We start from the raw sequence: 25,169 nt of genomic DNA on the forward strand, positions 1-25,169 counted from the left end.
CAGGAATGCGCTCCATGGGGTGTCCTTGCCCATGTCCCTCTCTGGAGCTGTTTGCTGGGCTCGGCTGGAGGTTTCTCTCCTGCATTGCTCATGCTTCCAGGAGCACAGCTGAGCCTGAGTCATGCTCAGGCCTTTCCTTGCTGTTGTGTGAACCCTTGGGTGCTTGGGTCTGGGGCATGTGTGCTGCTGACACCCTGCATTTGCTTTCAGCCGAAGGTCAGCACCCTGGGGGTGGTGCAGGGCCCCTCCAAGGACAAGGTGGCCATCTTGACAATAGATGAATGTGATGCCTCAGTGGCCCTGCAGTTTGGCAATGAGATTGGGAACTACTCCTGTGCTGCAGAAGGTGTGCAGACCAGCTCAAAAAAGTGAGTTCCTTGGAACTGCTGTGGTGGGGAGAGGTCCCCTGAGGAGCCAGGCCTTCACATCTGGGACCTTGGCTGTGTGTGCCTGTCCCTGAGGATGTCTGCTTCCCAGCCCCGTGCACTGGGGAGCTGGCTGGGCCAGTGTGAGGTTGCTGTACCTCTTAAAGCCCTGGGCTTCTGATCCTGTAGGTCCCTGGACCTCACAGGTCCCTTGCTCCTTGGAGGGGTCCCCAACCTGCCGGAAAACTTCCCCATCACTCACCGGGACTTCGTGGGATGCATGAGAGACCTATTCATCGACAGCAAACGCATCGACCTGGCCTCCTACATCGCCAACAACGGAACTGCTGCAGGTACCAGCACCTCTGCTCCTGCCAACCCCTGCCCTGGGATTTGCTTCTCCTTCTCATACGGCGGTGCTGCTGGGCTGTAACAGCATCATGGCACCACAGCTGGAGCTGAGCAGCTTCTCACTGGAGAACAAGGCCTTCAGGTCCTCCTAAATGATCCAGTGCCCACCTCAGCTAATGTTCTGGGAATGTCCCCTGATCCCAAGCGCAGAGCCTGTTGAGCTGGCTGACCTGGGAGATGCTGGATCATCAGTCCAGCTCTGCGGTATCTTTGTTCTGGAATAAGGAGGAGCAACAGCCTTAACCCTTATCCTTGAGCAGGCAGGGCCTGTGTGGAGAGACTGAGCAGCTGGGCTTGCCCCTCTGACAGCCAGGGAAAAGGCCAGCAGGCAGCCATGCCTTTCCACGTGGGCTGGGGGGAGGTGGTGAGCTGGTTGAGGCTGATGCAGGTGACTTTGATACCTCCAGGTTGTCATGCCAAGCACACGTTCTGCGACTCCAGCCCCTGCAAGAATGGAGGCACCTGCTCTGTCAGCTGGGGGACCTACTCCTGCCTCTGTCCTGTTGGCTTTGGGGGCAAAGACTGCCGCCATGGTGAGTGAGTGGGCACTGCTGGGCACAGGAAGGGTGGATATGTGCAAGGCTGTGCTGGGGTTGCTGTGGAAGCAGAGTAATGGATCCATGTGAGATGAACTAACGCTGCTGTCCCTGCATCTAGTGCTCCCTGTGAAGTGCCCATCCCTTCTCCTCACCTCCACTTTCCTTTCCAGCCATGCACCATGCCCACTATTTTCAGGGCAACAGTGTCCTGACCTGGGACTTCAAGATGGATGTGAAGATCTCAGTGCCGTGGTACCTGGGGCTGGCGTTTCGGACACGCCAGCAGGATGGGGTGCTGCTGCAGGCCCACGCAGGCCAGTACACCACTCTGCTCTGCCAGGTATGGCCACAGCTTCAGCCGCAGCACCATGGCCCAGCCTCTGCTGCTGTCTGCCCCAGGAGAGCATGGGGACCTTGTTCTCCCTGCTGGCTCCATCCCAAGCAGAGGGTAGTTGCCGGGAGAGGCATCTAGCAGGGATGGGTTCCCCTCCCCATGCTCCGATGGGGGGTAGGCTGGAGGCAGCCAGAGTTGATGAGGTCTTTGCTCACTGCTGGCATTGCTGTTCCCTTTCTGCAGCTGGCTGGGGGCCTGCTCTCCTTCATGGTGAGCAGGGGGTCCGGGCGCAGCACCAGCCTCCTCCTGGACCAGCTGCAGCTCAGTGATGGGAAATGGCACGACCTCCAGCTGGAGCTGCAGGATGTCCACAGCGGGCGAGACTCACGCTATGTCATCACCCTCACCCTGGACTTTGGGCTCTACCAGGTAGATAGATGCTGCTTAAGACCCTGGCACCAGGACAAGAACTGTGGGAGACGCTTGGCAAACACAGGCGGGGCTGTGCCTCTGCACCCCCTGAGAGGTCTGGGACAGGGCTGGTGCCCATTGCCTCATGTTACTCCCTTTCCTTCCGCAGGACACGGTGGTGGTGGGAAATGAACTGCATGGCCTGAAGGTGAAACACCTGCATGTGGGGGGAGTCCTGGGCTCTGGCGAGGTGCAGAATGGGCTGAGGGGCTGCATACAGGTGAGTCCATTGCTCTGAGCCTTCCCTTTTCAGCGGGTCTGTTACATGGAGAGTTGGAAATGCAAGTCTGGCAGCTGCTGCCAGCATCCATCCTGCTGGTGTCACTCTCCCTCTGGGCATTCAAGGCTCTGAGGTGCCGTGGGGTAGCATTAAATAGGGAGGATGGGGAGTGGCTGCTGCTGGGGGTTTGTGGAAGGCAGGAGAACTGGAGCCTCATGTGTCTGTCCTAGCTTCACTGTGAGTTTGTCACCTGCACTGCAGGGTGTGCGACTGGGTGACAGCGTCACCGGGACCGTGCTGCCCAAGCCCAGCCATGCCCTGCGGGTGGAGGCTGGCTGCAGTGTGCCAAGCCCCTGTGACTCCAACCCCTGCCCAGCCAACAGCATCTGCAAGGATGAGTGGCAGAGCTACTCCTGTGTCTGCCAGCCAGGTAGGATGTGCAGCACCCTGCCACTGCTCTGCTCTTCATGCCCGCTTATCTTCTCCTCTCCCCCTGTGACCCCCTCCTGGCCTGTGACTGCTCTCCTGTCCATGCCTTGGGCAAGTCACATCCCTGTCAGATACTCATCAATTTTTCTGGAGGGCAGAATCCCTCCTGAGCCCCCTGAATTCACTCCTCAGTACTCCAGCACGTCTCAGGGAGAAGCTATTTGCTTTACATGGTGCTCTGTGTCCACACCTCAGGGTACTATGGAGGGGACTGTGTGGATGTGTGTCACCTCAACCCCTGCAAGAACAAGTCGGTGTGTCGCCGCAAGCCAGGCTCACCCCTGGGCTACGTGTGCGAGTGCAGTGGGAACTTCTTTGGGCAGTACTGCGAGCACAGGTAAGATACAGGGTAGAACCATGGCCTCTGTGCCTGGCTCCATGCTGGCCTCTCATCCTGGATACGTAACCAGGGACCTCTCGGTGCCACCTGCCTCCTTGGAGCTGCTGGGCAGCTGAACTGGTGGCAGAACAAGGCCTGTGGAATTTGGTTGTTGTAACATCAAAGGTATTTCTCTCCCTAGGATGGACCAGCAGTGTCCGAAGGGCTGGTGGGGAAACCCCACCTGTGGGCCCTGTAACTGTGATGTGAACAAGGGCTTTGACCCCGACTGCAATAAAACCAATGGGCAGTGCCACTGCAAGGTGAGGGGCAGCTGTGCCAAGGGGGACATGGACCATGGCTTGCCTGAAACCCTGCTTATTTTTGATGCTGTTCCTTGTCCCCTCCAAAGGCCTGGCAGTTGCCCAGGCCCTGCTTTGTGTGCCCGATTCTGGGCTGGATCCCTGCTCCTCCATACAGCCTTCCTGCCCCAGCATGGTGGTGATGGGGGCAGTGGGGTGTTTGCAAATTAGGAGAGCCTTGACCTTCTCTGGCTCCAGGGGTTCCCCAGCCAGCCCCAGCTGCTGTCCCAGTGGGCTCTCTGACGACTGTCCCCATCTCCTCCCAGGACTTCCACTACCGCCCCAGAGGCAGTGACACGTGCCTGCCCTGTGACTGCTACCCTGTGGGCTCCACCTCGCGCTCCTGTGACAGGGAGACGGGCCGGTGCCACTGCCGGCCTGGGGTCATTGGCCGCCAGTGCAACAGCTGTGACAGCCCTTTTGCCGAGGTGACGCCCAGTGGCTGGGAGGGTGAGTGTGGGCACAGCAGTGTGGGGAGCTGGTGCTGTGGGGCTCAGTGTCAGTGGCCCGGCCCTGTGACCAGTGTGTGTCTCCACAGTGCTCTATGACGGCTGCCCCAAAAACCTGAAGGCGGGTGTGTGGTGGCCCCAGACCAAGTTCGGCTTCTCGGCTGCAGTGCTGTGTCCCAAAGGCTCCTTGGGTGAGTGAGGGACGTGATGGAGAGGGGAGGGGGCAGCCTGGCTGTCCTGTAGCAGCCCTGGCAATATCACTCTGTTCTTGCACTGCCCCAGTCCCGTTCAGCTGGGCTTGAAGTTTGGGAGAAGGAAGTTGGAGGAGAAAATGCCACAGCCTGGGGAAGAGCAGAGAGCAGAGGGTGCTGGCCATGGGACTAGGGTTGGGTACAAGCTGTGGGGTGTAAGACCCATCACCCAGCCATGGGGCTCTGCTGTTCCCTCAGTCTTGGTCCTCATCTTCTCTTGCTGCTTTTTGGGTTCACCAGGCTTGAGGCTGAGGTCAGGCCGGGCACAGCACACGCAGTGCCTTGCTGTGGCTCCACCAGCCCCATCCCCGTGTGCCCTACAAGGGAAACAGGGCACAGTGTGCGGTCAGGTGAATGTTGGGTAGGAGTCAGCCTCCCAAGCTGGAGGAGGCAAAGCTGTCCTCAGCGGCAGAAAAGGTGTCAGCAGGGTGTCTGGGAGTGTAGGGCAGTGCGAGCCCCAGGGGACAATACAAACCCTGTCCTTCTCCAGCCGTTCGCCCCAGGAGGAGGCAGGTTCGGCTCCTAACTGTTGTCGCTTCTCTCCCCGGTTCTCTCGCCCTCCGTGCTCAGGCTTGAGGGGTGCAGGTAAGGTTGTTCCCATCTCCTTCCCCCTGTGCTGTAAGGGCTGCACCACATGGCTTTCCCTCCCTGCTCCCTGCCTGACACCCTGCACACCCCTGCGCTTTCCCCACCGCTACTGGAGCTGCCAAGAGTCTTCCCAATGCTTTGCCTGGCCTCACTGCTCCTACACACTGTTCCCTGCTCCCAGCTCACTAACCAGTACAAGCCCAGCTGCTGCCGCATGCAGCCCCTGCCACCCGCTGTGCTGAGCCTGCAGTGTTGGCTCTGGGGGTCTGTGCTCTGCTCCCTGGCTGGGATGGATGCTGGCTCCCGGATGGCTCTCGCTTGCTTAGGCTGGGCGGGGAAAAGGAGCTGGTGGTGAACAATGGGTGGTGAGGCCAGGGAGGAATGGCCGTGGGGTGGAGGAAGGGGAAACTGAGTGGGGGGTGGTAGGATGGGGGCAGGAACTGATGGGCAGGCACAGCACAAGGTCCTGTTCCTTCTGCCTGGCTGGCAGGGGAAGGCACAGGGACCTGGGGGTCAGATCCTGCCCAGATCTGCATCTGAGTCAATCTCTGTTCTGTGCAAGCGGAATGCCATCAGTATGGAGACTTCCTTGTTCTTCCTGCTCCCTGCTGCAATGGCACTGGTCCCTGTGCTTCTGCAGCTGGGAGAAGGGTGGCTGGGAGGACTGCTAGGAGCTGGAGGTGGTGGGAGGGGGCACGCTTGTCACTGGGGCTTTTCTGAGTAGCACTGGAGTCTGCTCCAAGCTTCCTCTCCCTGCCGTCTCCCTGCTACCCTCTCACAGCCGTGGGCACCTGCGTGGGCTCCTGTGCCCTGATGCTGTCCCCAGGAGGACCTGTTCCACAGTCTTGCTGGGTACACTGGGGTTGCCCCATTTCTCTTGCTCAAAGTGTTTGTGGTGATACTCCCAGCCAAGAACACTTTTCTCTGTGTTGGCTTTAGCAGAGTTTTTGGTGGTGGTTAACATCTCATCCCATTCAGTTTTGGAAACTCCCTTGCTGTGCGCAAGTGCTTGGGCTCCAGCCATGGATTGGGGGCTGGCGGCGGATACTGAACCCACACTACTGGATCCTCCCCACTGGGGTCCACCATCCCACTGCTCCAATCCCCTTGACTGAAGTGGCTCATCTCAGGGGCTGGTTTTCCAGCCCAACAGCAGGGCTGTTGTGCTCCTGGGATGGCTTTGCCCTGTAGAGAGAGCAGGACCTCAGCAGGCATTGCAGGCTTTCAGCTGGGGGATGCCTAGAGCTGCCTGGGCTTCCGTAGCTTGGGGTCAGATGTGCCTAAGGACACAGTCGTGTCCCCTGGGGCTTTTCCAGCCTGGGTCCTGCCAAGTCACTTAGTCCTTTTTGCAATCCTGTGTGATGGCACCCGGTGTGACGCAGCCCCAAAGCACACACAGGCACCCAGCTCCTGCAGGGAGGGGTGGCAGCAGCCTGCTGAGGTATTACAGACCAAGAGTAGAATGGGTTGCACTGGTGCAAAGCAGGATGACGGCCCTGGGGTGTTACAGGCCCTCCCCATCACTTGTCAGTGCCGCTCTTTGGGATTAGCTGCTGCAGAGGATCCCTGCTGGGAGGGATGCAGCAGGGCAGCCATGTCTCCTGTGCTGAATTTCCAACAAGCCCTTCCTCCTTGTTTTAGGTGCAGCCATCAGACACTGTGATGAGGAGAAGGGCTGGCTGGAGCCAGATCTCTTCAACTGCACTTCACCTGCCTTCAAGGAGCTGTCTGTGCTGGTAATGCTCTCAGCTCTGCAGCCCTGACAGAGCAGGAGCCCTCTGAACAAGGGCTCACAGCCAGAATTCAAAGCACTTAGCTCTCCAGGGGTGCTTGGAGTACAAGAGGGCCTTGCCACAGTGCTCAGTGCCTTTCTCTTCTCATCTCCTTCCCCCAAATCCATCCTGTGGGAGCAGTGGTCTGAGCTTAAGTTCACTTGGCTTCATTTAATCTCTGTCCCCCTCAGAAATGACCTGTGTCCTGCCAGAGTATTTGAGAGGAAAATAAATAACCCTGAGCAGGGCTGAGTGGTTTGAAGCTGATGGGATGTCTGCTCCATGGGACCTCTGTAGCCCCCAGATTCTGTCAGGGACAAATCCCTTTGAAATATCCAGGCAAGTGTATTCAACACTTACATGTCATCTATGCTGACCTGAAACTGAAGCCAGGAGAGTTTCCAGGGAAGTATTGCCAGGGCCTTGCTCTGTCCTTTCATCTCCTTGGCCTCTGTTGTGTAGGGTACTGGGTTAGGTGGGCCACTGCAGACCCTGGTGTGTTGCTGGAGGCTGGTTGTCTGCCAGATGTGCTCCCTGTTCTAGTGACCACCACTGTGAGTGTCCATGGCTTCTGCCATGGCTTCAGAAATAATCTGTGTCCAGCAGGGCCTGCAGCATCCCAGTTTCCTGGTAAGGATGCAGTTTGCTGGTAAGGAACCTGTTGAATTGTTTAACCCTCTCTTTTCTCTCCACTGGCAGCTGGAGGGCTTGGAGAGGAACAAGACTGAGTTGAACACAATTGAAGCTAAGAAGCTGGCCCACCGGCTCCGGGCTGTGACTGACCACATGGACCACTACTTTGGCAATGACGTGCACATTGCTTTCCGCCTGCTGTCCCGCCTCATGGCCTTCGAGAGCCAGCAGCGCGGCTTTGGCCTGACAGCTACACAGGACGCCCACTTCAACGAGGTGAGTCCTTCCCCCAGATCAGCGTGGCTTCTAATGCTGCTTTTCTTAGCAGCCACCCTGTGTTTCTGAGGGGATTGAGGATGTGGAGGGATCCTGTCAGGAACACTGGGCTCCTCAGTCCACACCAATAGTGGCTCAGGGAAGCAAGACTTGTGTGGTCAGGGCTGGAGCAAAGAGTGGATGAGGAGAGGCAGAGAACTGGGTTTGCTCAGCCTGGGAAGGCAAAGGGAGGTCTTTCTGCTGCTGGCAAGTCCCTCATGGCACTGTTGAAGGGAAGATGTCTCTGCAGGGCACTGGCTGATGAGCACTGAGGCTGGGGGCCCATCATAGTAGAAAGTACCTCTCTTCCCAGAGCCCTTGTGCAGAGAGCACAGTGCTGCAGTCTGGGGGTGGTCAGGAGAGGCCCATAGGCCATGCTCGCCCTCTGCCCTCACGTCTCTCCCATTCAGAACCTGCTGCGTGCAGGCAGCTCTGTGCTGGCGCCCGAGAACCGGGAGCACTGGGCCATGCTGCCACACGGGGAGCACGGCAGCGCCAGCCTCATGGAGCAGCTGCGGGATTACTCGGGCACATTGGCCAGCAACATGAAACTCACCTACCTCAACCCCGTCGGTGTCGTCACCCCCAACATCAGTGAGTAGGAGCTGGCTGGGGCTGGGGCTGGCTGAGTGGTGCAGAGACACTCCTCCATCACACCTTGTTCCCTTCTCATCTCACTGCATCTCAGGGAGCATGCTGATAATGTTCTTGGTGGCTCTCTTAAACTTGGGGAGGCATTTGTGAGCGATGTCCTGGTCCCATCCCTGCCTGGACTTGCTGACCTCCAAGAGCCAGCAGAGCCAGGAGTGTGCTGCCTGCTCCCAGTTACTTCCCAGTCTCTAGTGAAAAAGCAGCTGGCCTTGGTGGCAGGAGTAGTCTGCCCTATGGCTGAGCAAGGATCTGGTCTGGGAAGGAGCACTGTGGGTACTGAGATTTTTGTGTCATGCCTAAACACATGTCGTAGCCCCAACCCCACCTGGGCTCGTATGGTCCATTTGCCAGGGACTTGAATCCTGGGGTGCCCCGGAGCACAGTTGCTCTCCATGTGTTCACCCTAGAGCTGACTTTCACTGCCTTGCTCCTCCACAGTGCTGAGCATCGATCGCATGGAGAACCACTCCCACATCCGCCGGCGCTACCCTCGCTACCACAGCAGCCTCTTCCGGGGCCAGCCCGCCTGGGACCCTCACACCCACGTTGTGCTGCCACTGTCGGTGCTGAGCCCTCCGAAAGCTGAAGGTGAGCATGTGAGCATCACTCAAGAAACAGCATGGGAGGGTACAGCTGTCAGGAAAGATGTAGAATCATAAAATGGTTGGAGTTCGAATGGACCTTTAAAAGCCATTTAGTTTGCAAATACCCTACTGAACCTGGCTCTGTCAGAGGTCCAAGAGCAAACCGTGAGAGCCTGAGCTTTAGTCTTCACCACAGGCCTTGCAAATTGTCTTCAGAGCAGTGTCTGTGTGTGTGTGTGTGTGTTCTCACCACCCCTTGTGTGCCCCAGCTGTCCTCACAGCAGTGCCCACGCTGGCTGGGAGTGAAGGGAACTACACTGTGGAGAGCTCCTCCCCAAGGCAGGCGCTGCCAGAGCCCGAGCCCACTCTCACCGTGGTCATCCTTATCATGTACCGCACCCTCGGGGGGCTGCTGCCCGCACGCTACCAGGTGGATCGCCGCAGCGTCAGGTACGTCCTCCTCCCCTTTGCCCCCACAAGCACCAATGGAGAGGGGCTGGCTGGACTCTGTTCTGTTACCTCTGTCAATTGCCAAGTCTGTCTGCAATGGAGAGGGTTTGATTCCCAGCCTTGGTGTTGCTCTGTGCCACGTTTCCCAGCCCCTTGTTGTGGACTGGGCAGAGCTCTTCCTTCTGAGATGTCAGAGCGGGACACCTGAGAAGTGTCTGGGGGTCTGCAGCTGCCATGCACAGTGACAGTGATGGTGGAGCTCTGTTGCTCCTTGCAGGCTCCCCAAGAATCCTGTGATGAACTCCCCCATCGTGAGTGTGTCTGTGTTCAGCAATCACACCTTCCTGCGAGGACCCCTGGACACCCCTCTCGTGCTGGAATTTTACCTGCTGGAGACAGCCAACAGGAGCAAACCTCTCTGTGTCCAGTGGAATCACTCCAACCCGTGAGTCAAGCATGTCACTCTCTTTGAGCTGCTTTCCCCACACACCTCCTCGTTCCCTGAGTTTCCCTGAGCAGCACTGGGATGTGGGGGTTTCCTCCCTCTCCCATGGGATTTGTTTCCGCTGGGAGGCCACAGCAGGGTCATAGAGTCATTTAATTTGGAAGATCATTGAGTTAATTTAAGATCATTGAGTCCAACTGTTAACCCAGCACTGCCAAGTCTCCCACTAATCCATTTCCCTCAGTGCCACATCCACTCTCTGGCTCCAGTACTTCAGCTGTAGGAGTGCAGTTGTATCTGTTGGTTACCCGTCTTCTCTGCAGTCCCTTCCACACACACATTTGTGTGTCTTCTCTCCTAAGTGCACTCTGCTTTTTGGTGGCTGCAGGACCAACCCCTCTGGCTTCTGGACAGCCAGGGACTGCGAGCTCGTGTACCGAAACACCACTCACGTCCACTGCCAGTGCTCCCAGTTTGGCACCTTTGGGGTTTTGATGGACAGCTCACACCGAGAGGTAACCTCCCCCTGGTGGGGACTGTTAGCTGCTGGGTCCCAGCACAGGAAGAAAAAGTCCTGGGCACAGGCAAAAAATTCCTTATGGGACACAAACACAGTTTGAGAGTTCTGCAAGCTTCCTGTGTTTGCCCCTAACACTGCTATTTGCCTTTGGTTCTCTGCTGCTGCAGCAACTGGAAGGTGACCTGGAGACATTGGCCATTGTCACCTATTCCTTGGTGTCTCTCTCCTTGGTGTCTCTGCTGCTGACCTTCTCCTTTCTGACCTGCCTCAAAGGCCTCAAGTCCAACACACGTGGCATCCACTCCAACATAACAGTCACCCTCTTCTTCTCTGAGCTGCTCTTTCTCCTGGGTATCAACCGCACTGAGAACCAGGTCTGTGGACTTGAACCATGGGGGTGAGGGTGACGTGTGGATGATGCCATTAGTATTGGTACAGTGGGACCATCTCTGAGCAGCTTTTGTCTCCCCAGTTTCTCTGCACTGTGATTGCCATCCTCCTCCACTGCTTCTTCCTCTCCACCTTCGCCTGGCTCTTTGTCCAGGGCCTCCACATCTACCGCATGCAGACTGAAGCCCGCAACGTCAACTTCGGGGCCATGCGCTTCTACTACGCCATTGGCTGGGGAGGGCCTGCCATCATCACTGGTAAGAGCTGCTTGTGCTACAGCTGTGCCCAAACCAGCCATGCTGCTTCTCAGCAGCCTCCTGACCACCTCGTGTTGCCCAACTCACAACCTCAACTGCGGGCCCATGCGCTTCTACTCCGCCATTGGCTGGGGAGTGCCTGCCATCATCATCACTGAGAGCTGCTTGTGCTACAGCTGTGCCCAAACCAGCCATGCTGCTTCTCAGCAGCCTCCTGACCACCTCGTGTTGCCCAACTCAGCCAGTGTGGAGAGCTGAGGATGGGCTTGCTATGGTCAGCAGTGCAAGCCCCAGCTGTCCCCACAGCAGTGCCCACAGCAGTATTGTGGTGGTCACGGGACCATGTATCAAGGGCTGTCATCTTGTCTCCTAAGGAGAAGTAATTTCTCAGCACATCTCCTCGGGACTTGTAGTTAAAAGTCTCTTGTTTTTTCCCAAGCCTGCATACTTGGGTGACCTGTTGCTGGCAGTGAATGCCTCCTGGACTGGGCTGTGTCAGGGACACCTGAGGAAAAGGAAATAAAGTCCCTGTTGCTGAGTCTCACAGTCCTGACTCCTTGCCCTTGTGGTGGGGAAGCCTGTGCACAACGCAAGGAGCAGGAAGAAAGCCCCTTCACTGCTGACAATGCTGGCATGGGATTGACATGGTTTGGACAAGTCCAAGCCTGCTGGGTCTGGACCTGACCTCTCCCTTCCTCCTGCAGGGCTGGCCGTTGGCCTGGATCCCGAGGGCTACGGGAACCCCGACTTCTGCTGGATTTCCATTCATGATAAGCTGGTCTGGAGCTTTGCAGGCCCCATTACTGTCGTCATTGTGGTAAAACCCTGTCCTGTTTCACCCACAACCCTCTCCTACGTCCCTTCTCTGCACCATGGGCACTCACCCCTCCTTGGCTGCCCACTGCCTGTCCCATTCTCGGTGTCCCTCTCCCTCAGTTAGAGGCCCTCTTTTTGTCCCTCCTCACTCCAGCCAAACCTGGGGGAAGCCATGGCTCGGGCATGAAGGGGAAAGGAGGGGATGTTTGCAGGGCCTGGCAGACCTGAAGTCTGCACTGGGGAGGTCAGGTCGGAGCCAGCCTTTGGCACAGCTTCTAATCAGTGCCAACACTTTCAGATGAATGGGGTCATGTTCCTGCTTGTGGCCAAGATGTCCTGTTCCCCAGGCCAAAAGGAGACCAAGAAGAAATCGGTTCTGTGAGTATTAGTGGCCAAACTCCCAGCAGAGCTCTGGCAGCTCGTGGTTTTTAGCATTTTCAGTGACCATCCTCCTTCTACCATCGCAGAGGGCCCCTCTGTGCATCAGTGTCAGCCTTGAAGCCACTCTCCTCTCCCACCCCTGCCAGCCACATTAACCCTTCCTAAACTTTGTCCTTTCCTCTTGTTCCTACATCCCCATCTCCACACTGACCTACCAGCTGGTCCCCTTTCACCACCTGCCCTCACAGCCACCTCTTGTGTCTGCTTGGATTCAGCACTCAGCCCTTGTCAGCTATGAGCACCTGCTTCTTCCTCTCCTACATGCTCCTGAGACCTTTCCCTTCTCCCTCTTGAGCCAGCCCTGGAGCGTGGCACAGCTCTCTGTGGCTCTAAATGACCTGTGTCATTTGGGCCCCTGTGTTTGCCACGTGCAATCCAGAAGGGAAGTCCTGGGAGTCAGAGGGAGCTGGGCCACTGTGCAGGGATGTGCCTGCAGTGCTGGGTGCAGCAGGGAGTTCTCTGCAGGAACTTTCCCCTCTGGATCTCTGTCTCTGAGCACTAGACTGTAGATTAACAGTACGCACTAACCTCTCGGTGTGTGTCTGTGTCCCTGTCTGTCTTTCTCTCTCTCCAGCATGACGTTACGGAGCTCCTTTGTTCTGCTTCTAGTTATTAGCACTACCTGGCTCTTTGGCCTCTTGGCTGTCAACAACAGTGTCCTGGCTTTCCACTACCTCTACACTGTCCTCTGCAGCCTCCAGGTAACTGCCTGGCCTCTGCTGGGGAGGGCAGGGGTCAGCCCGGGAGAGCATCCCTGTGGTCCCCACGGCCACACTCTGTGGAGAGTGGGTGCCCTGTGCTGAGCTCCCAACATCTCTCTGAGCTCCTTGTCCCTTCTGCTGTCACCTCTGTGGCATGGAGTGATTTCTGCCAGTCCTTGCTGCTGTGCCTGTGGTGAGCAGTCGCATGGAGCAGGAGGTGGCTGCAAGGAATTTGGTTCAGAGGTGACATCCAAGGGGTAGCAAGGACCATCTGGAGGGAAGGCACCTCCATGTCCTGAGATGGCAGAGCAAGACAACAGTGTGTGATGGAGGTGTTGGACACCCAAAATGATCCAAGGCAGCACCCTGCCAACCTTCTCCCACCACTGTGGCTGGGGGTGGGGCCCCTGCCATTTGCTCCTTGGCCACTGCCAGACAGGAGGACACCCCACCCTTTCCTCCCTCATCCATGGCCACTATGGGTGTTAGCTCTCATTGGTATTGGGGGGTCTTTGGTGCATCCCAGTCCGGTGGCCACACTGGACTCTGGAGGAGCCGGGGACTGTCCCACTGTTGGCAAGAAGGTCAGATGGTGGTGAAGGGCTGTCTCTCATGGCATCTCTCTCCCCACAGGGCCTGGCAGTGCTGGTCCTGTTCTGTGTACTGAATGAGGAGGTGCGAGAGGCATGGAAGCTGGCCTGCCTCAGCAAGAAGGGGCAGAGTGAGGAGGCCACGAGGAGCACACAGGTGGGCGAGAGCAGAGTAGCCCAGAGCGCTGGGCTCAGGCTGCATGTCTGGGACAGGAGCTGGCAGGGCTGTCCGCATTTCCCCTGGGCTGCCGTGGCAACTCCTTAACAGGGCACACGCCCTCTCCCTCCTCCCTCCTCCGCAGGGCCCCAATGCCTACAACAACACAGCGCTGTTTGAGGAGAGTGGGCTCATCCGCATCACCCTGGGGGCCTCCACAGTGTCCTCGGTGAGCAGCGTGCGCTCTGCCCGCACCCACTCCAGCCAGCGTGCTTACCTCAGGTAGGGAGCAGCCGGGGCTCTGGGGGCCAGCAGGGCCTGGGTGGAGCCAGAGGCTCCTGCCACTGTGACACTTGGGGCCTCTTCTCTTTCAGAGACAATGTGGCAGCACGTCAGGGCTCGGCCCTGGATCACAGCCTGTTGGCTCACGCCGGCCCCACGGACATCGACGTGGCAATGTTCCACCGTGATGCTGGGGGAGGTAAGGCTCAGCCCTGTTCCTGGGTTTGGGAAGTTCTTCCCGGTGCAGGCTCTGGCTGTATGGTTACGTCTTCCACCCCATGTTCAGCTGCAACTTCCAATCACATGGAGCATAGGAGGGAGAGGCAGATGGGATCTTAGGGCTATTTGCAGCTGCCTTACAGGGAGGTGCAATGAGATGGAGCTGGGCTCCTCTCACAGTACCTGGTGATAGGGCCAGAGGAGCTGGCACAGGCTGCTGCTGAGGGAGGGACAGTAAGGGGTAAGGCACTCTCACGAGTGTGGTCTTCCTGGGGTGGTTCTGCCTCCCTGGTGCTGCCAGCAGGAACCTCTCCCACCTTCATTCCAAATGTCTCCCTGCCACATCATGTTCCTACAGACCAGGACTCAGACTCGGACAGTGACCTGTCTCTGGATGAAGAGCGCAGCCTCTCCATCCCATCCTCAGAGAGTGAGGAGAACGTACGCCTGCGGGGCCGCTTCCAGCGCCAGCTCAAGCGGGCGGCACACAGCGAACGCCTCCTCACTAACCCTGCCAACACCACTCCCAAAGGCAAGTCCCAGGGCTCTGGCAGGGAAAAGGATGAGCTCAGCTCCCTGGGGGTCAGGCCTTGTCTTGTGATGGCTCAATTGCTGCTCATGGAATATTCTCTCCATCTTCTCTGGGGCCTCGTTTGCTGTGTCCTTCATCAGATGTGGACGGCAATGACCTCATGTCGTATTGGCCAGCTCTGGGCGAGTGTGAGGTTCACCCCTGCTCCCTGCAGAAGTGGGGCTCCGAGCGGAAGCTGGGATTTGACATCAATAAGGATGCAGCCAACAATAATCAGCCAGACCTGGCTTTGACCAGTGGGGATGAGAACTCCCTCACCCAGACCCAACGGCAGAGAAAAGGTAACAATCTGGAGCAAGTGGGCAAGGGTGGCCTTGCCTTTCTCAGGTTGACTGAAGGCTCAGCATCAGATCTATGTGGCCATGCCCTTGGGGAGGCATGGCTTATCTCCCTGGTTTTCCTGCTCCTCTTGCTGTTGTGCAAATATTTGACTTCTCTTTCTGTCTGATGCAGGGATTTTGAAGAACCGCCTCCAGTACCCTCCAACTCTCCAGGGCCTGCCATCTGTTGGCAGGATGACCAACGAGCTGACGTGGTACAAGACGTCCACGCTGGGTCACAGGGCTGTCCCCGCTGCCTCCTATGGCAGGATCTACTCTGGGGCCGGCAGTCTGTCACAGCCGGCCAGCCGGTACTCATCCCGGGAGCAGCTTGACATGCTGATGAGGAGACAGATGTCCCGGGAACAGCTGAGCAGGCACAACTCAGGAGAGTGCTTAGAAGCTGTGCCCAGTCGGCATGGGTCCAGAGAGGAGCTGGACACTATCCCCAGCAGGCATGGGTCTACTGAACACCTGGAAAGTATCCCAAGCAGACATGCGTCTAGGGAAAACTTGGATCTACTCGCTGCTAGGCCCAGTCGGAGAGATCATGGGAACACGCTGCCCCGGAGGCAGGGCTCCAGAGACTGCCTTGACACTTTACCCTGCAGATTTGGATCAAGAGAGCAGCTAGACTGTGGGCCAGTAAGGGAAGTCTCTAGAGAGTGGCTAAACACATTGCCAAGTAGGCAAGTGTCCAGAGACCGAATAGACATGTTGCCAAGTCGGGATACTTCTCGAGAGCAATTGGATTTGCTTTCTAGAAAACAGCCTTCAAGGGACCTGCTAGCGTCAGCTAGACAAGCTTCAAGGGAGCAGCTGGACTTTCTGTCCAGAAGATCCAATTCCAGAGAGCCTCTGGACACAGTGCCTAGCAGGCAGCCCTCGCAGGACAACCTGGGGAGCCTCTCTCGGAGGCAGCTGTCTAGGGAAAGCCTAGAGCCGCTGTCAAGGAGACAGCCTTCTAGGGAGAACCTGGAGGCCATTCCCAGCCGGCATCCTTCCACTGAACAGTTAGATATCCTTTCTTCCATCCTTGCTTCTTTTAACTCCTCCGTCCTGTCCTCGGTGCAATCTTCCAGCACACCTTCAGGCCCCCAGACCACCACCACTCCCTCTGCCATGCAGACCTCGACGCCCTCCGTGGTGTGTCCCTCGACACCTCGCTCTGCCACCTCCCACAGCATTTCAGAGCTGTCACCGGACTCAGAGTAAGTGCACTCCTTCCTTCCTCAGCCAGGTCTTGTTCAGCTGATCTTGTGCACTGTCTGCCTGCCTGGCTTCTTCCCAAAGGGGTTTAGTTTGGAGGGAGAGGGCTGTGTAAGGGTGAGCTCCCCAGGTGAGTGGCAGGTGTCTCCTGGTCCTGAATAGTGACTGGGCAGGGAGAAGCCTCAGGTGTGAGAGCTCCAGATGCTTGAGTGCAGCACAAGCAGAAGCCTTTGTTTATGTGAGTCTGTCCCTGTGCCCAAGAGATGATGGCCCCTGCCTCTGGCCTGTGGGTACTCAGGGAAGATGCTCTATGCAGCTAGGCTGGCCTCCTGGCTGGTCCCTTGGTCAAGTGCTGGCGCTAAGTCCCAACGGATGTATGCAAGGGCCAGGCTGGCTGGAGAAGAGAGAGCCCAAGTCCTAGGGAAGCCCTGCCGGCCCCAGCCACGGTTCTGCCCAGGCACCCTGATGTAATTTCTTTCCTTCTAGCTCTGCTCCCTGCTGGTACTGTTCCCACCCCACCCCACCCCACCCCACCCCTCCTTCCCTCTTCCCTAATCTCAGGGACTTGGAGACAGTTGCTCCTGCCCTGACACAGAGAGGTTTTCTGCCCTGTCCCCATCTGGCATAGCGGGGAAGGGACGCTGGAGCCCAGGAGAGATGCCATGGCTTAATATTGTTTTTCTTTCCTCTGAGAAGAATAATGAGAAACGATGGCCATTCCTGAGGGGCCGAAGCTGTCCACAAGAGAGTTGGAAGAAGCAGGGCCCTTCGCCAGGCACTGCCAGCTGAGGTTTGGTATCCCCATGGAGCAGGGGCCAGAACTGATGCTTGTCAGAGGCCTGAAACCAACCCTCCTTTCCCCTGCGCTGTGGGCTGTGGGACCAGCAGCCCACACCACCCACTGCCAGGAGCCTCCAGGCTCTCGGCTGCTGCCGTGCTCTCCGTCACCTGCCTGGTGTGACAGGTAGTACTGGGCGAGGGTGGCATCTCCAACCCCCTGGGGCCAAGCTCCTTCTCTGTGAGCTGTTTGTGTGTGGGGTGTGCCTGTGTGTGTGTGGAGGGTGGGCAGTGGCAGAGGGACAGAAAATGGAGCCCAGGATATGGGGGCAGGGAGGGTTTTCTACCTTTTTGTATCTTTGTAATCAGAGAGAAGAGAAATTTCTATGGTTATTTTTACGGATGGTCTGTTCCCAGGACCTGGAGCATTTGTTTCACCAACAGCCCCTTGCCAGCTTCCCTGGGGCTACCAGAACCACAATCCCAGTGGACTGGAGGAACAGTGCCAGGCAGTCCTTAAGGCTTTGCTGGCACTGCTTTGTCCCATCCCCACTGCAGGGCAGCTGGCCCTGCTGCCCCCCACCCTCCCACTGTGCAGCTCCACCTGTCTCAGTGCCACCCTCCCGCCTGGTGTCCCTCAGCCCCCTGCAGCCAGGCCTCCCTCTGCCCTCCTGTGGGACCACCCCTTGGGGCTGCCCCTGTCTGTGAGCTGGGGCTGTGTGCCAGCAAGAGCACACGTGAATGGGGCAGCAGATTTGGCACCGGGAGCCTGCTGGGGAGGAGACAAGCTCTGCTGTGCAGTCCTGTCCTGTACCAGGATGGTCCCACTCTCATCAGTGCTGGTTTCCTCCTCTCAGCAAGTGAGCACTGTGTTTTTCCCAGTGAGTGTTGGGCTCTTTAACCTGCATGTTACAGAGCAAACCAGTGTTGGTTTGTGGGTCTGGTAAAGGAGCTGGATGACCCTCTCCCTGCTTAGTAGCAGGCTTGGCTTTTCCCAGAGCCAGTGCTCACTCTGCAGAAGACTGGCATCCACAGGAGCATGATGTGGCTCCAGTTTCAGGGTCCAGCACTGCCCACAAAAGTTGTATCTAGCTGGTTCCCTATGGGCTCTGTATACACCTCCTCTCCTCTGAGTAGCAGAGGACCCCAGCTTAGAGTGGCCTGAATTTTGGGAGATGGAGATAAACAGCACTTTTCCCTCTCTGGAAATTCAGGCTATCTTGATGGTGTCTCTGCTCAGCCTGCGGCCTGACCCCGGCTCCTATTGGCCCTGCTGTGAGATGACACTCCTCTGTGCCTACCCCAGCCTCAGGGCAGGGCATTTGGCTCGGGGGGCAGCGTGTTCCCTTTCAGCCCCATGGTGCTCTTGGGGCTGCGTTACCATGTGCTCCTTACTGCCTTACTACCACACTGCCATGGCATCTTACTGTAGCCCAGCCTACATGTTTACAAGAGAGGACTTGTGCCACCATCCTCCAGGCCTCTGGGGAGGCCAAGGCCTCTTGGCTGCATCCCTGAGTCAGTGGGGAGAGTATGGAGGGAACAGAAGGGCTGGTGACTGGGGGTGCCATGGGTCCCCAGCACAGCCCTGACAAGGCAGGCTCACTGTCATCCTTTTCCCAGGGATGAGGAGAGAAGGGCCTGCTGACATGTTTACATGCCATTCGGGACCAGTGTGCAGAGGGAAAGCCTGCTGGCCCCACATGCTGGGAACAGCCAGGCCCCTCCATGCTGCCCATCTTTGCCTTTGGGAACAAGCTTGTTTACAAGTTTCTCTCCGGCTGTGCAGTGCCAGCACCAGAGTCCTGGGATCCTGTCCCTGCTGCGCTGTAGGGCCCATGTTTCTGCCAAGTTGGGCACAGGGCTCTTTATGCTGCCAAATGGAGAGCAAGTGTCAAGTGCCAAAAAGAAGAGAGCAGCAGAGCTGGTGGCCATCCCTGCAGAGCTGGTGGCCATCCCTGCAGAGTTGGGACAGTCAAAAAGCAGGAATCTGCTTCTTGCAGACCAATCTGCAGCTTGGTCCCAGATTGTAGTGCTGTGACCTGGGCTCTGGGGAGCATCCTCCTTGAGTTTGGGTTTTTTCCTTTGGGGGATTTGGTTGGGTTTTTTTTCCTCTCTCTGTCTCCTGACTCTCTTGGCAGGGAGTGGGGAAATGCTCACGGTTCCCCTTTGGCTGTGTAAAAGTGTATCATGGAAGCGCCAGATTTGGAAATAAAAGTCTATAAAATGGTGCTGGGCTCTGTGCTGTCTCTCGCTGTGCTGGGGATCCATGGCTGGGGCTATGGATGCAGCAGGGCTTGAGGTGATGTTGGGAGGGGGCTTGGGCAGGAGTTCACAGCCAGTTCCTAGGCTGCCTGGGAGTCGCTGTGGCCAGGGGCAAGGTTATGAGGGGATGGGGAGTTCAGGGGCTGTCACTTGCTTGAACTGGGCTATATCCAGGCTGGGTTTACCCAGAGATGGGATCAGCTGTGTTGGTGTCCAGTGGCCCCAGGCCTGGCTGGCAGGGCTGCAATGCCACAGTGGCTGTGGTGAGCTGTGGGGCTCATGCCTGGCAGCTGCCAGCACCCCCAGCCTGACCTAGGCCAAGGGAAGATCCATTTTCTGAAGGCTGCATGACCTCAGCAGGGTCAAGTTGGCTGCCAGCAAGCAGAAGGAAGTGTGGGGAGGGGAGGTTGAGCGTGATCCTGGTGCCCTCTGTCCCTCCCCTTTTGTTAAGAGGAAAGGGCAGGTGAGCAAAGGGCAGCATTGATCCACAGCACCCTGAGCAAGGGTCACCATCAATTGTCACCCCTCTGTCCCTTCTGGGCTGTCACCTTGTCAGTTGGGGGCTGAGTTCAGGGCAGCCTTCAGGAGTTGCACTGGCAGTGCCAGGAGCTGTGGTCCTGTCCTGCAGCCCTTCCCAAGGCTGGTTGGGGGGTGAGGGCCAGGGAGGCTGGGGTGGTGAGAGGGGGCCATAGGTAGAGTGACCAGCCTGGCGTGCAGGTGGGGGGCTGGAGGCTGGAGTGCAGGAAGGAATGGCATGGGTGGGGACAGGGAGCAGTGATAAGGAGGTAATAAATGACACTGGGTGCTATTTGCTTCCAAGCAGTAGCCCTGTGATGGCCTCTCATTCCATGCTGGGGGAGTGGATAAATGATGGGGAGTGGATAAACAAGGAGGCAGCAGTCGCATGTGGGGGTGCCTGTGTTGGACATGCCTTTACCTGACCACTGATGGCATAAGGGTGGACAGGGAGGGGCAGGGATGTGGGAGAGGTTGAGGGAAGAGGCTCAGCCCCACTGCCTGAAAGCTGTGGGACCTGGGTTGTGTTCACCACAGAGGGCGCCAAGGTGGCCACAGGCTGCCCCCACCAGGCACCAGGGATGGAGACAAGTTGCCCCAACCCCGGAGATTGTGGTCCTGGATGTCACCACTCCTGCCACTTATCAGCCCCATCCCACCACCGCTGGGACCCAGGACTCTTTAATGCCTGGCCCTGCCCTACCTTCACGCCACACCTTGCTACCAGTCAGACATGTGAGCCTGGATTTCCTCTGCCGTGTCCCCACGGTCCCGGGCCAAACGTGACTCAGAAATTCCCTGCAACCAATTCTAGGTTGTGATGGAGCCCAGGGAGGTGTGATGGGTTCAGTGGGACTATAGTGCCCGCGGGGGACCTTTGGAACAAGATAACAACTGGGTCTGTGTGAATTGTGTGAGACCAGGGCAGTCCACAGAGCACAGCACACCTGTTTCCAGCAGGTAAGCAAGGGTCTGGGGAAAAAACCCTGGATGCCATGACCAGAGGCTGTGGGTAACCCTCCTTGTCCTGGTCACAACTCCTGCTCCAGGACATGGGTTGGGGAGTGGGCATCCGTGGGAGCTGTGGGGGCACAGAAGGGTGATGGTGGGATCCCAAGCAGTGCCCTGGGGAGGCAGCTTTTGGCAGGAGGGTGGCACCAGCTTGTGCCCAGTGGCAAGAAGCCCCCTGCCCTGCATGTGGCATGGATGCTCAGACATGGCAGCATCCTGGATATGGCTGCAGACCAGGAGCTGGGACTGTACTAGACAGTCCCCAGAATGGGATGGCTCTGGGCACAGTGGTGACAGTGCTGGGTCTGCCATGGCTTTGGAACCCAGCACTCCGGAGCACCAAGGGGAGCATGGTGGGTGCTGTGCAGCAGTGGGGCTGGGAAGTAGGGCAGCTTCTCAGCAGGCCAGGAGGAAGGGCAGGAGGCAGGGAACGGTGTCTCAAAGATCACAGGCTGGTTTTAAAAAATAGGAGGAAGCAGAGCATGGATCTGACTGATGGCTCCTGACCAGCTTGAGCACAGCAGATAAGAGGGTTGGGGGTTACACAGGGACTCAGGCTGGCACAGCCTGAAGCACTCAGGGTCCTTGCAAGTAGGTGAGCACCTTAGGACTGGGCAGGGCACCCAGCGAGGGGATTCTGGGTCCAGCTGCAAGTGGGTGAGCACCATAAGACTGAGCAGGCCACCGGCTGGGTGGGCCCAGCAGGATGGTGCAGCTCTCAGCATGAGCCCTGAGCAAGGCCAAGCTGTGGATTTGTACAGGGATTCCTCAGTCCCACCATCCCAGCCCTGTGAAGGGTGAGACCCCAGCTCAGCCCAGCTCCTCCACTCACAGGCTCATCCTGCTCTGCACTGCAGGGATCAGGGGAGGGCACTGTTGGAGGGATGGTGAGCCGTGACATTTGCCAGGGATTCACCTTCCTGCTCCCCTCATGTGTAAAGGGACAAAGTCTGCAGACAGGGCTGTGGGATGGCTGGGGCTCTGCTCAGCAGCTGTGCTTGCCCACTGCCCTGCCTTGCTGCAGTACACGGAGGGGAAGGGTGGTTGGCACCGAGGTGGGTCCTGCGTGGGCAGGTGCAGGGGGAGACCCCCGGGGCAGCTCTGCTGGCAGACCCCACCGGTGCATTCCAGTGGGGTGGATAGGGCTGCTGTGGGGCAGGAGTGGGCAGCACTGATTGCCGAAGCCTCAGTTCCCTCCCTACCCACCTGCTGACTGCCTACTGCTCTCCATTTTGAGCTGCTGCTGCTGCTGCTTCAGGACTCCCAAAACCCGGCTCGTGCCTATCCTCAGGGCCATTCCTGCCAGGATGGGATGGTTCTGTGGGGCAAGTGGAGCTGGAGGAGGGGCTTTGGGGTGGGTGGGGTGCTGGCTGCCCCTGGCCGTGGGAATGTGGCTGAGCTGTCCCTTGTGACCCTGCAGTGGACTGGCATTCCGGGTAGCCAGGTGGGCATGGCAGCAGAGATGGCCCTGAGCCACCGAGCGCCCCGCGAGGTGCTGAGTGAGGCTGAACTGGAGGAGGTGGCGCAGAGGAAACCTCCCGCCAAGCTCTCTCTGCGTCGCTATCTCCACAAGACCAGGTAAGACCAGGTGGCCAGTGGGATGTGCCTGGACCTTGCCACTGTGCACCTCAGCCCCACCACCACAGAGAGCTGCAGACCCGGGGGTTCACTTCCCTGCCCAAATACCCATGTACCCACTCTGTCCTCCTGCCTGAGGGGACACCAGGCTCCAGTGGATGGAGCTGAGGGTCCCATTGCTTCCCATGCGGCTGCATCCACCCTCACTGATGTCCCCAAGCCGCCTACACTTGTGTTTCACCTTGGCTCCTGCTCCCTTCCCGCCAGATGCTCGGGCTCTGCTGCCAAGTCCCTGCTGTTCCGCTTCCTGCCCTTCCTGCGCTGGCTGCCCCGCTACCCTATCAAGGACTGGCTCCTGGGGGACATTGTTTCGGGCTTCAGTGTGGGCATCATGCACCTGCCCCAGGGTGAGTGATGCCATGCCCAGGCTGCCAGGGGCTCCCCACAGGTGGGGTGGCCAAGGGTTGGCCATTGGTGACATTTCTCCCTGCTCCACCTTCCAGGGCTTGCCTATGCACTGCTGGCTGGGCTGCCACCTGTCACAGGTCTCTACTCCTCCTTTTACCCCGTCTTCCTCTACTTCTTCTTCGGAACGTCGAGGCACAACTCCGTGGGTGAGCTGAGGGACCATGTGCTTGCACAGCCCTGGTGGGGAGGGAGCAGGGATGTCCATGGCACAGCATCACCACATCAGCAGTTGGGAGGGACACTTCTTGCCTTTACTCCGCTCCACCAGGAAGGGGGTTGGCCAAGCCAGAGCCGAAGTGCAGTGTATGCTTTGAGCCTGGCCTAAGGAGAGAGGAGCTGACCCCTTAAGAGGTCTTCTCAGAGAGGTCCTGGTGCCCACCTTGGGCTCCCTGCCCACACTCTACCTGTTCTCAGGTCCCTTCGCCGTCATCTCCGTCATGATCGGGAGCTTGACAGAGTCCCTGCTGCCCAGTGAGAACTTCCTGGAGTCCGTCAATGGCACCAATGCGACGGTCAATGAGGAATTGCGGGACGCCTCCAGGGTGGAGTTGGTGGCCACCATCACTGTCCTGACGGGTGTCTTCCAGGTAAGGTGGTCCCGGCCTAGTCTAGCAGAGAACAGGAGACCATAACCTGTGGGTCATTTCTGCCATCTCTCTTTCCAGGTGGCCCTGGGCCTCCTGCAGTTTGGATTCGTGGTGACCTACCTTTCAGACCCGCTGGTGCGTGGCTACACCACTGCTTCCTCTGTGCACGTCCTTGTCTCCCAGCTCAAGAATGTTTTTGGAGTCTCCCAGAGCGAGCAGTCAGGACCACTCTCACTGTTTGTGGTGAGTGGGGGCTTGCTGGCACCCAAAGACCCCTGGTGCTCACCTGTGGGGCACATAGAGGCCTCCAAAAACCTGCTGGGGAGGCATCTGCTCTCCTGAGCACATTCCCTCCTCCTGTGTTCTCTAGACCATCATCGATCTCTGCAAGAAGCTGCCAGATACCAATGTGGGCACCCTGGTGACTGCCATCATTGCCATTGTGGCCATCTTAATTGTGAAAGAGCTCAACCACAAGTTTGCTGCCAAATTGCCCATGCCCATCCCCATCGAGCTTATCACGGTACCCAGAGCTGCCCCAGCTTTCTGTGGGGATGCAGCCAGGAATCCCTGGTGCATCCCTGTCCCCTTCAGAGTGGGGAGAGGAGGGATGGGATTCCTTGGCAAGTGCAGCTCCAGGGCATATGTTGTGCTCTCCTCCTCTTCCTCCACCACAGTCCCTGTGTAGGAAGGCCCTGCCTCACTCCAGTCATTCTCCCCCAGATCATCGTTTCCACCGGCATCTCCTATGGTGTCAACCTGAATGACAAGTTTGGCATCTCCGTGGTGGGCAACATCCCCAGCGGGTGAGCAGGGCCTGGCGGTGAAGGGGGCTGTGCCAGGGCACCATGCTGCCCACAGCACCCCTGTTTGAACCCCATCTCTCTCTTGAGTGTAGGTTGAAGCCACCTGTGGCCCCTAACATCAGCTACTTTGGGCAGGTGGTGGGCAATGCCTTTGCCATTGCTGTGGTAGGCTACGCCATCTGCATCTCCCTGGGAAAAATCTTTGCCCTGAAACATGGCTACAAAGTGGATAGCAACCAGGTGATGCTCTGAGGCACAGGGCCCTCACCCTGGATGAAAGCTAAGCTTGCCATTCTTGCAGCCAGATGAAAGCATGGTCTTCCCCGGCCACTGCTCTGTCCCTGCAGGAGCTGATTGCATTGGGCCTCTCCAACTTCCTGGGAGGCTTCTTCCAGTGTTTTGCCATCAGCTGCTCCATGTCGAGGAGCCTGGTACAGGAGAGCACAGGGGGCAACAGCCAGGTGGGTCTGGGCAGTGCTGCCTCCCTCTCCAGGGCTGAAGCAGGGGCAGGAAGCACAGTGAGCAGTGGGGGCTCACCCCTCGCCTCCTGCTCTCCTTCTGCACAGGTAGCTGGTGTCATCTCATCCCTGGTCATCCTGGTGACCATCCTGAAGATTGGAGAGCTCTTCCGGGACCTGCCCAAGGTACATCTAGTCCCACAGCCTTTGTGTCATGTCCCACCCCTGTGCCTGTCCCATGCCATGGTGACATGGTAGGGGAAGAGCTAAGAGCCACTCCCAGATTTGCCCTCAGCTTCCTCATAGCTGCAGAGATTTCTCTCCTAGGCCATCTTGGCTGCCATCATCATCGCCAACCTCAAGGGCATGTTCAAGCAGTTCAGTGACCTCTGCACTCTCTGGAAGTCCAACCGGGTGGACCTGGTAAGGTGCTGGCCAGCCCTGGGGCTGTGCTCTTGTTCCTGGAGAGGGTTTCTCTGCTCTTCCTGAGGCTTATGGGTGCCAGCGGGGAGACTGTGCTACAGCTGACTGTGTCCTCTTTCCAGCTGGTCTGGATTTTGT

General features: G+C 58.0%; 1 protein-coding gene across 1 annotated transcript in view; it reads left to right on the forward strand.

Annotated features, from left to right (window-relative positions):
- Window positions 1-25,097, forward strand: part of CELSR3 (cadherin EGF LAG seven-pass G-type receptor 3) — a 36,835-nt gene extending 11,738 nt beyond the window's left edge. Inside the window, 40 exon segments of the mRNA XM_017732302.1 lie at window positions 211-368; window positions 555-718; window positions 1,184-1,309; window positions 1,486-1,655; window positions 1,893-2,078; window positions 2,230-2,340; window positions 2,602-2,770; window positions 3,025-3,166; window positions 3,351-3,471; window positions 3,777-3,960; window positions 4,049-4,150; window positions 6,440-6,534; window positions 7,270-7,479; window positions 7,929-8,112; window positions 8,608-8,757; window positions 9,023-9,203; window positions 9,481-9,648; window positions 10,037-10,163; window positions 10,336-10,542; window positions 10,626-10,815; window positions 11,520-11,632; window positions 11,930-12,009; window positions 12,647-12,773; window positions 13,407-13,520; window positions 13,666-13,802; window positions 13,895-14,001; window positions 14,380-14,553; window positions 14,694-14,894; window positions 15,067-16,145; window positions 22,132-22,230; window positions 22,300-22,696; window positions 22,793-22,903; window positions 23,172-23,344; window positions 23,423-23,587; window positions 23,715-23,867; window positions 24,068-24,150; window positions 24,243-24,390; window positions 24,498-24,611; window positions 24,717-24,794; window positions 24,936-25,097. Coding sequence (XP_017587791.1) covers window positions 211-368; window positions 555-718; window positions 1,184-1,309; window positions 1,486-1,655; window positions 1,893-2,078; window positions 2,230-2,340; window positions 2,602-2,770; window positions 3,025-3,166; window positions 3,351-3,471; window positions 3,777-3,960; window positions 4,049-4,150; window positions 6,440-6,534; window positions 7,270-7,479; window positions 7,929-8,112; window positions 8,608-8,757; window positions 9,023-9,203; window positions 9,481-9,648; window positions 10,037-10,163; window positions 10,336-10,542; window positions 10,626-10,815; window positions 11,520-11,632; window positions 11,930-12,009; window positions 12,647-12,773; window positions 13,407-13,520; window positions 13,666-13,802; window positions 13,895-14,001; window positions 14,380-14,553; window positions 14,694-14,894; window positions 15,067-16,145; window positions 22,132-22,230; window positions 22,300-22,696; window positions 22,793-22,903; window positions 23,172-23,344; window positions 23,423-23,587; window positions 23,715-23,867; window positions 24,068-24,150; window positions 24,243-24,390; window positions 24,498-24,611; window positions 24,717-24,794; window positions 24,936-25,097 — 6,960 coding nt within the window.
- Window positions 25,098-25,169: the final 72 nt, after the last annotated feature.

This window comes from Corvus brachyrhynchos, unplaced genomic scaffold, assembly GCF_000691975.1.
Source record: "Corvus brachyrhynchos isolate BGI_N302 unplaced genomic scaffold, ASM69197v1 scaffold4, whole genome shotgun sequence".
Lineage (NCBI taxonomy): Eukaryota > Metazoa > Chordata > Aves > Passeriformes > Corvidae > Corvus > Corvus brachyrhynchos.